Source organism: Benincasa hispida, unplaced genomic scaffold, assembly GCF_009727055.1.
Source record: "Benincasa hispida cultivar B227 unplaced genomic scaffold, ASM972705v1 Contig945, whole genome shotgun sequence".
NCBI lineage: Eukaryota > Viridiplantae > Streptophyta > Magnoliopsida > Cucurbitales > Cucurbitaceae > Benincasa > Benincasa hispida.
This window is the reverse complement of record NW_024065278.1, coordinates 49,129-58,979: the sequence shown is the minus strand read 5'-3', so window position 1 is coordinate 58,979 and position 9,851 is coordinate 49,129. Positions and strand designations below refer to the sequence as shown.

The 9,851-nt window shown below is 34.4% G+C and overlaps 2 protein-coding genes across 3 annotated transcripts; both read left to right on the top strand.

The window, feature by feature from the left end:
* The first annotated feature begins 300 nt into the window (after positions 1-300).
* On the top strand, positions 301-3,113 carry LOC120070119 (germin-like protein subfamily 2 member 4). Of its 2 annotated transcripts, XM_039021976.1 has the most exons (3): positions 301-500; positions 1,327-1,899; positions 2,891-3,113. In XM_039021976.1, exons 1-2 carry the CDS (start codon positions 380-382, stop codon positions 1,875-1,877), a joined length of 672 nt encoding a protein of 223 aa, XP_038877904.1. In that variant the 5' UTR covers positions 301-379; the 3' UTR covers positions 1,878-1,899; positions 2,891-3,113. The 2 variants fall into 2 exon arrangements, with proteins under 2 accessions (XP_038877904.1, XP_038877903.1); XM_039021975.1 differs by lacking the exon at positions 2,891-3,113 and having other exon boundaries at positions 1,327-2,038.
* A 627-nt stretch (positions 3,114-3,740) lies between these two features.
* On the top strand, positions 3,741-4,826 carry LOC120070118. The gene has a single exon (XM_039021973.1). It carries the CDS (start codon positions 3,741-3,743, stop codon positions 4,824-4,826), a length of 1,086 nt encoding a protein of 361 aa, XP_038877901.1.
* The last annotated feature ends 5,025 nt before the right edge of the window (positions 4,827-9,851 follow it).

The following is a 9,851-nucleotide window of genomic DNA, read 5'->3' as shown; positions in this document are numbered from 1 at the left end:
TTTACCGTTGGTAGATCACATTCAAAAAGACCATTTGGCCAAATGGTAAATTCTCACTAGGCATTAGCCCAACTTTTTGTTTGATTTAAACTAATTAACCACATTTACTTAATATATGGTTTTTGTTTTTTGTTTCAATTCCTAATTGCTTTGAATTTAAGGCTAAGCCTCTTTTAAATCTACTTTTTGCTTTACCATACCATGCAAGCTAAAGTGGGTGTGACATTAAATATTTTATATTATTATTTCAACCATATTATAAATATACTATAGTTTCTACCTCTTCCTTTCACCATAAATCCCCCCCTTTGAACATCAAATAACATATATCCCTCTCTGCATTTGATATTCTTTTTGTCATATAATAATCTAGCAAATAATGGATGCATCAAAAGTTCTTGTGTTCTTAGTCTTGTTTATTGCAGCTACAACAATTCCCGGTTTCCACGCTTCCGAGCCCGACGCACTTCAAGACTTATGTGTCGCTGAAACTTCCAAAGGTATATATGCAAGTGATCATAATTAATGAACATATGTGTATGCATTTATTATAACTTAAGGCAATGTTAGTATTGTCGTTGATGTAGCTTAAGTCAATTTTGTTTTTAGTTCAAAAAAAAGTTTTTAACTTTTTTTTTTTCAAAATTTGACTGGTTTGCGTAAAAATATTAATAGTAAATAGATAATATAACATATAAATTTACGAGTAGAAATAGTATTTGTGAACTTAATTTTTAAAAAATCAAAAATTGAATCACATTTGGTAACTATTTAATTTTTTGTTTTTATTTTTTAAAATTAAGTCTATTTCATTCACATTTCTTACCATGATTTACATCTTTCTTAAGAACATGGGTTGAATTCTTAACCAAATTCTAAAAACAAAAACAACCTTTTGAAAACTAAAAAGAAATTTAGAGGTGGAAATAATATTCATATGTTTAATTTTTAAAGTATAAATTAAAAAAATATATATAGTTTCCAAACGAAATCCAAATGATTATCAAACATAATCTAAACTAAAGAAGTCGATAACCGCTAATAGTATAGTTCAACTGACATAAAACATTTACTACCAACTATGGTAACTGAACAAATAAAGTTGCCAACTATAATCTACCGAACATTCGACAAAATAACTTGAATAATGTTCTTAAAATATAAGAACTAAATGACACGACATTGAAATTAACTCAACCAAATTGTTAAAGGATTACTAGTATCAGATTTTGAAAAATAATAATAATAATAACGATAATTTTTTTAATGGAAATAAGCAGAATGATAGTTATTCATTATATACTTTCAAATTTCCAATGGTAACAGGGATAAAAGTGAATGGATTCCCATGCAAGGAGGATACCAACATAACAGCCTCAGACTTCTTCTTCGCTGGACTAGCAAAGCCTGCCGCCATCAACAACTCCGTCGGATCTGCGGTCACGCTGGCCAATGTCGACAAAATCCCCGGCCTCAACACCCTCGGCATTTCCTTCGCTCGAATTGACTACTCGCCTGACGGTGGCCTGAACCCACCGCACATCCACCCACGCGCCACCGAGATCGTCTTCGTCCTCGACGGTGAACTCGACGTCGGATTCATAACCACCGCCAACAAACTGATTTCCAAAACCATAAAAAAAGGCGAAATCTTTGTCTTCCCCAAGGGCCTACTCCATTTCCAACAAAACAAGAAGGATAAACCTGCTTCTGTTATCGCCGCCTTCAACAGCCAGCTGCCCGGAACTCTGTCGGTTGCCGCCGCCTTGTTTTCCTCCTCCCCCCCGGTTGACGACGGTGTCCTCGCTAGGACTTTTCAGATTGGGGCCGATGAGGTGGGAGAGATTAAATCCAAGATTGCTCCTAAGAAGAAATGATCACGATTATACATATACGTAGGTATGGTTAATGAGGAATAAATTTTCCTTTAAGAAAAATTAAGAATAATTTTGTTCGGTTTCTACCGACTCAACTTTGACAGTGTGATCGAGAATACAATTTTAATATATCAATTAATCTACATTCATGTTGACAGATATATACTTATATTATATTCTTTTATTGTAATATGGTTATATATGTTACTTGTTCAATTTAATCTCTAAAGTTTTAAGTTCTCTTATTATAATTTAACATTTTTAATTATATATTTTAGTTTATGAATTTTAAAACTGAGACATAATAAATTTATATGGTATGATTATGGTAGTAAAAATATTTATCAACTAGCATAAACAAGGTCGGATGGGAAAGCTTTCCTATTCCAATCTCCAAATTTGGTTTAGAATAATAGACTTTGAATTTTCAATTTCGTGGGACTTCAATGAAGTTTGAGTTTCTATTTTCTTAAGGCTAATTGTGCTTAAATTAATTATCCATGGTATAATTTTCATATAATACTAACTACATGTTACATGTTACATGAATGCTAAATTAATATATATTAGCGTTGATTTATTAATTAAACACAACACTTTTCTTCTTTTTCAAGTTATCTTTCCATATCATCATCTAGTCAATTTTATGTTTAAATTTAATTGATTTATTAGTTGATGGACCTTTTACATCTATTTTTGAAAACTCAATGACTGTCATGACCAATTTAAAACATTAAGGACCAAACACACACATTCCTGAAAAGTCAAGGACCATAAGAATATTTTTCCCTAAATTATATTTTGAGGTTATTTTACTATGGTCGTTTTTTAAGTCAAAATGAATAATAATCGAAACAACCACCGCAAGAAAATTCATTTTCAGTGACAATTTTTTTAGTGATGCAAGCAAATTTCGTTGGTGAAAGACAATTTTTAGCAACATGTTAAAAACAACTTTGCTGAAAATTGTTATTAGGAATGCACTCTAAATTACCCTTTCTTCTCTCTTGCAGAAGGTTGTTCTGAAGCTGGATTTGCACCACATTAAAGTCAAGAAGAAGGCCTTAAAGTTAGTCTCCACTCTCTCAAGTCAGATGGTGAAGACTTTGAGAAATAAGGATTTTAGTTTTTTTTTTTTTTTTTCATCACCATCTTACCCTCCCCCTCTCTTTTTTGAGACTGTTTCTAGTGTAGCTACTTATTGATGGGATTGTATCTTTCAATAGTAATGGTAATAAAAATGGATTTGTGGAATGGATGAACCTATAAATGAGGATGCCAACACTGTAGATTCGAGTATTGGAGGTTCTCCTTCGAGTTTTTCTTCCTACAAGTTTGAGGTTTGTGTTCTTCTTTTTTATTGTTGTTCTTTACTCGAATATATATAATTATTATATATATATATAATATATTATATATAAAAGCAACTCATAGCATGCTAGAATATTTAATGATTTTACTTGTATTGAATAAATCTTACTGTTTATATGTTTTCTTAAAGTTAATATATCTTTGTCATATCTCATCATTCTTGAGGTCACAAGTCTTTTCCATTACCGTGCTTTTGTTGAAAAGTTTGTCATTATTAAACCTTATTTGTGGCATTTAGTGTGACTTTTGGGTTTTGTGACTTTTAATTTTTTATAACCGATAATGATTTTTTAGTTATAGGATTTATGTGAGTTATGAGCATTTGATGACATTTAAGCTTTAAATCATTGACGTTCCTATGGTTATATTTGTAAGCCTATATAAAGGCATGCTTAGTTGAATGGAAAAGATATACTCTCATTTTTCATATTTGTCCTCCACGTTTTTTCTAACATAGTGGTATCAAAGCTAGTAGAAAATATTGAGAGAAAAATGGCCAACGGTGGGATAGATTCACTTCAACTACCAATGCTTACCAAGCTCAATTATGACAATTGGAGCATCAAGATAAAAGCGTTACTAGGAGTACAAGACGTGTGGGAGATCGTGGAGAACAGTTTCCAAGAGACAGAAGCTGGAGCCGATCAAGCACAAAGAGATGCGTTAAAGGAGACAAGAAAGAAGGACAAGAAGGCCCTTTATATCTTGTATCAATTGGTGGACGAAGATACGATTGAGACCATCGCCAATGCGAAGACATCAAAGGCGGCATGGGACAAGCTCCAATCGACTCATAGAGGAGCCGATCGTGTGAAAAAGGTACGGTTGCAAACCTTACGTGGTGAGTTTGAATCTTTACAAATGAAGGAGATGGAGGTGATAGTGGAATATCACACAAAAGTAATGGCTGTCGTCAACCAATTGAGACGAAATGGTGAAGAAATCACTGATGTTCGTGTCATGGAGAAGGTTCTACGAAGCCTAAATACAAAGTTCGAGATTATTGCCACGACGATCGAGGAGACACAGGATCTCGAGAACATGACAATTGAACAATTTATAGGCACGTTACAAGCCTATGAGGAGAAAAAGAAAAGGAGGATGGAGCAAACAGAGACCATTAAACAACTTCTCCAACTCAAAATTAAGGAGGAGAATAGTCGTGGACGTGGAAGAGGTCGTGGTGGTCGAGGCCATAATGGAAGAGGTGAAGCCAACATCGATGTTTCTCAAAACTCGTCTAAATCCTCAAGAGGAAGAGGAGGTCGAGGTCATGGAAGACGTAATGGAAGGTCCAGAAGAGATAAATCTCAGGTAAAATTTTATAATTGTAACAAATATGGACATTATGTGGATGAGTGTTACTCATCTCAAACAGAGTCGATTGATCGAAAGCATCAGGATCGATCAACCGCTAGCACATCAAAAGCCCATCAAGGGCAATCAATTATGCAGAGGAGAATGGAACCTTATTTATGGTTTCAAAGGGAGAAGAAGAGAGTCAAGATAGTATGTGGTATCTTGACACAGAAGCCTCGAATCACATGTGTGGAAAACGCGAGATGTTTGTGGAGTTGAACGAGATGGAGAAAGGTAATATTGTCTTTGGAGACAATTCTTTGGCTGCCATCAAAGGAATAGGTAAAATTCTCATTCGGTTAAAAAATGTAGAAAATCAATATATCACAAATGTTTATTACATTCCCAATATAAAAAATAATATATTGAGTGTAAGACAATTGTTAGAGAAAGGTTTTGAAGTTCAAATGAAAAACAATTGTTTGTATTTGAGGGATAATCATGAGAGACTTATTGCTAAAGTCTACATGACCAAAAACTGAATGTTTCCTTTGAATATATATAATGATATTCCAAAATGCTTGAAGACGTGTTATGAAGATCTCTCTTGGCTATGGCATCTATGGTTCTGGCACCTCAATTTTGGAAGTCTAGAATATTTGTCGAAGAAGAAGATGGTGTGAGGTTTACCACACACTCACAAGCCAAACCAAGTGTGTGAAAGGTGTTTGCTTGGCAAACATCATCGAAGTAGTTTTCTGAAGGAGTCTATGACAAAAGCAAAGAAGCCTTTAGAACTCATCCATGTCGATGTGTGTGGAATGATCAAACCGAGTCTCATGGTAAAAGTAAATATTTCCTTTTCTTTATTGATGATTTTTCTAGAAAAAAATGGGTGTACTTTTTGAAGGAAAAATCAGAAGTATTTGAAATATTCAAGAGATTTAAGACACGTGTGGAGAATGAAAGCAACCTTACAATCAAGGCCATAAGAATCGATCGAGGTGGTGATTTCACATCAAATGAGTTCAAACAATTTTGTGATGAAAAAGGCATCCGACGTCCGTTAACAGTTCCAAAGACACCACAACAAAATGGCGTGGTGGAGAGGAAGAATCAGACAATCTTGAACATGGCAAGAAGCATGCTAAAGAAAAAGAAGATGCCGAGGGAATTTTGGGCAGAGGCTGTAGCTTGTGCGGTTTATTTGACAAATCGAACACCAACTAAAAGTGTGCTTGATAAGGTGCCTCAAGAAGCATGGAATGGAAGAAAGCCTAGGACTGGTCACTTCAAGATGTTTGGAGTATTGCGTATGCTCATGTGTCGGAAGAAAAATGGACCAAGCTCGATGATCAAAGCGAGAAACTCATCCTCATCGGCTATGATGCAAGTTCAAAGAGTTATCGTCTTTACAATCCTTTGAATAGGAAAGTAATGATTAGTCGTGATGTTGTTTTTTTATGAGGAAGCCTCTTGGGATTGGAATATACAAGAGGAAGAGTATGATTTCCTTCCATATTTTGAAGAAGACAATGAAAATGAGCCAACCAGGGATGAAATGTGTTAAGGTTTGCTCATTTTAGTGCCACTTCATTCGACCGATCGATCATCATCTGAAGGTTCATCCAGTGATTCGGAGAACGAAATTGGCCCAAGAGGAACTCGAAATCTACGGGAACTTAATGAGGTAAATGAAAATCAAAATGACATAATTCTCTATTGTCTTTTTGGTGATTGTGAGCCTATTAGTTTCCAAGAAGCCATTGCAAGCAAGAAATGGAAGGATGCAATGGATGAAGAAATTCGAGCGATAGAGAAAAATGACACATGGGAGTTCACCAAGCTTCCAAAAGGGCACAAACCGATTGGAGTGAAGTGGGTATACAAGATAAAGAGAAAATTCAATGGTGATGTTGAGAGGCACAAGGCGAGACTAGTGGTGAAAGGGTATAGCCAACGACATGGCATCGATTATGATAAGGTATTTGCCCCTATTGTTCGCCTTGAAACTATTCGTTTGATTGTTTCTTTGGCAGCCCATAATCATTGGAAGATGCATCAAATGATGTCAAATCGGCATTCTTGAACAGAATTCTTGAGGAAGAGGTCTATGTGGAACAACCATTGTGTTATGAAGTGAAGGGTGAAGAAGATAAAGTGCTTCAATTGAAGAAGACACTTTATGGTTTAAAGCAAGCACCAAGAGCATGGAATTCGAAGATTGACAAGTACTTTCAAGAGAAGAAGTATATGAAGTGTCCTTATGAGCATGCCCTCTACATCAAAATGCAAGGTGAAAGCATACTAATCATTTGTTTATATGTTGATGATTTAGTATTTACCGGAAACAATCCTAGCATGTTTGATGAGTTCAAAAGAGAGATGGCAAAGGAGTTTGAAATGACGGACATTGGTCTCATGAGTTACTATCTTGGGATCGAGGTCAAAAAATGTGAAGATGGGATTTTTATATCCCAAGAGGGTTATGCTAAAGAAGTGATCAAGAAGTTCAATATGAATGATGTTAATCCAGTTGGAACACCGATGGAATGTGGAGTCAAAATCACCAAGCAAAATGGAGGAGAGAAGGTAAATTCTACATATTTCAAAAGCTTGGTTGGAAGTTTGAGATACTTGACATGTACAAGACCAGATATTCTTTATTCATTTGAAATTATTAGTCGATTTATGGAGGAACCGACAGCAATACATTGCAAAATGGCAAAAAGGATACTTCACTACATCAAAGGGACGATTGGGTATGGTCTTTTCTATGTCTCTTCTAGCAATTTTGATATTGTTGGTTATTGTGATAATGATTGGAGTAGTGATTTGGATGATCGAAAGAGCACTACAGGGTTTGTGTTTTTTATTGGTGAAACGGCATTCACATGGATGTCAAAAAAGCACCCATAGTCACATTATCAACATGCGAGGCAGAGTACGTTGCAGCAACTTCATGTGTATGTCATACAATTTGGCTAAGAAACTTATTGAAGGAGTTGAAGTTTCAAATGGAAGGTCCAATGGAGATTTTTGTTGACAACAAATCGGCCATTGCCTTAGCCAAAAATCCGGTATTTCATGGGAGGAGCAAGCACATTGATACTCGATTTCACTACATTCGGGATTGCGTAACGAAGAAAGAAGTGGAATTCAAATATATCAAGTCTCACAAGACCAAGCGGTGTACATTTTCATAAAACCCCTCAAGTTGGAGACTTTTATCAAAATGAGAAGTTTACTTGGTATAACAAATCAAGTTTAAGGGGGGTGTTGAAAAGTTTGTCATTATTAAACTTTATTTGTGGCATTTAGTGTGACTTTTGGGTTTTGTGACTTTTAGTTTTTTGTAACCAATAGTGATTTTTGAGTTATAGGAGTTATGTGAGTTATGAGCATTTGATGACATTTATAGCTTTAAACCATTAGCATTTCTATGGTTATGTTTGTAAGCCTATATAAAGGCATGCTTAGTTGAATGGAAAAGATATATCTCTCATTTTTCATATTTGTCCTCCACATTTTTTTCTAACAGCTTTCTGGGCTCCACTAAAAGTGGTTTTTTTGTTGTGACTTTTGGGCTCATGTCTAGTGCAGAAGTGAGACTTGCTGCTCTTGACCAATTATTTATCTTGGGTACGATATAAAATTTCATTTGGATCAATGTCTTTTGTTATGAAATTTCAAGCATCTTTTGTTTATGATTTCCATGAAGTTGTTCGTGTCTATAAATTTCTAAGTATTTTTATTTATGTTTATACATTTTCCTAAAGTGGTTTGATAGAGTTACTTGTTTGAAAGTGTGATGCCTTTACTCTTCATTTTTATACCTTTGTGCTACTAAATTCCATAATGAATTGTGTTGATAAAGTGTTCTTGGCTTCTCTTGACAATGAGCTTTGTTTTCATGTTAATGAGTTTTGTTGAATTTGAATGTAGAACATGTTTTGCCATATAGTTGTGTGTATTTCCTCCTCACTTCTACTCCCAACATATTGAGGTTTATCACCTCTTTCACCCAAGTCTACCTCTCGTTCGTCACAGGACAGTGGCAAATAAGTTTATCTGGGCATGAATCAAATTCTTTAAATTCCCATTATTTTTTTCCATTGATGAACTCCCAACAGATAGATTTGATACTGTTCGGTAAGGCTCTAATTTTATTGTGGTTTTTGTTTTAGTCCTTATGATAAAATTTCAATCAAGTGTAATGGCAAAGAAACTGTTACAAACTTTGATCCTTCAATACAAGATTTCATGGATTCGAATTAGATGGAGATTCAAAGAATTTGGGTTGGTATTACTAATTATCCTTGATGTAATTTGATAATTATAACTTAGATCGACATAACTTGATGTCATTTGGCATATGTATTGGAATTTTTGTGATGTAAATTAAATTAAACTTCTAATAGTGTTGCTACTAATTTTATACATAGTTTACTTGAAGTAATTTGACAATTATAACATAGGTTGGTACTATGTAAAATGAAAAATGTATATTTACTATTGTTTAAATTTTTAAATATACAAATATGTGATAGGTGTTGATATTGTTCGGAGTGTTTATATTCTAAATTTTATAACGGGTTTACATATTAAATTGGAGGTCATTTTTTTAATAAATTAATTAATGAAAAAATGCTTTATAGAACATCAATAAATTGTAAGTCCTAATTAAAAAAAAAAAAGTAGTTTGAAATTTATAGTGACATATAATATAAATTTTACCGACACTTGCGCATGTCGCAAAAGATGCTTGCAATGTCCTAAATTCCATATTTTTAACAACAAGCTTTCATGTCGCTAAAAAATGACTTGTACAGACTAACTTGCAATGTCGCTATAAAAAACAAATAGTGACATCTTGTATGTTGCTAAAAGTACACTTTTAGTAACGCATGAGCGTCCGTAAAAATTAGGCCTTAGTAGCGCTTAGTCAACACATCACTGAAAATTTTGACTATGCTGCTATGGTGACATTCACAGCGACGCGTCTTTACACGTTGCTAATCATTTTAGCGGCATTTTTTTTTCCTTTCAACAACACATTTTGTTCACCACTAAAAGTGAATTTTCTTGTTGTGAATCACGCACAACCAAACGAAGGCCATCAGAAGAACAAAAGCTAGAAAGACGTCTTTCCAGATCTAAAAGGACCCAGAAGAGAGTGCCAAGGAAGCTAATTTATGAGTAACTTTGTCCTCCTCTCTAGGGACCTTACAAAAATGAAAGATATTAATAGAATTAACGAGATTAAGAGCCTCTTTAACAAAAAGGTCAACTTCAGACAAATCA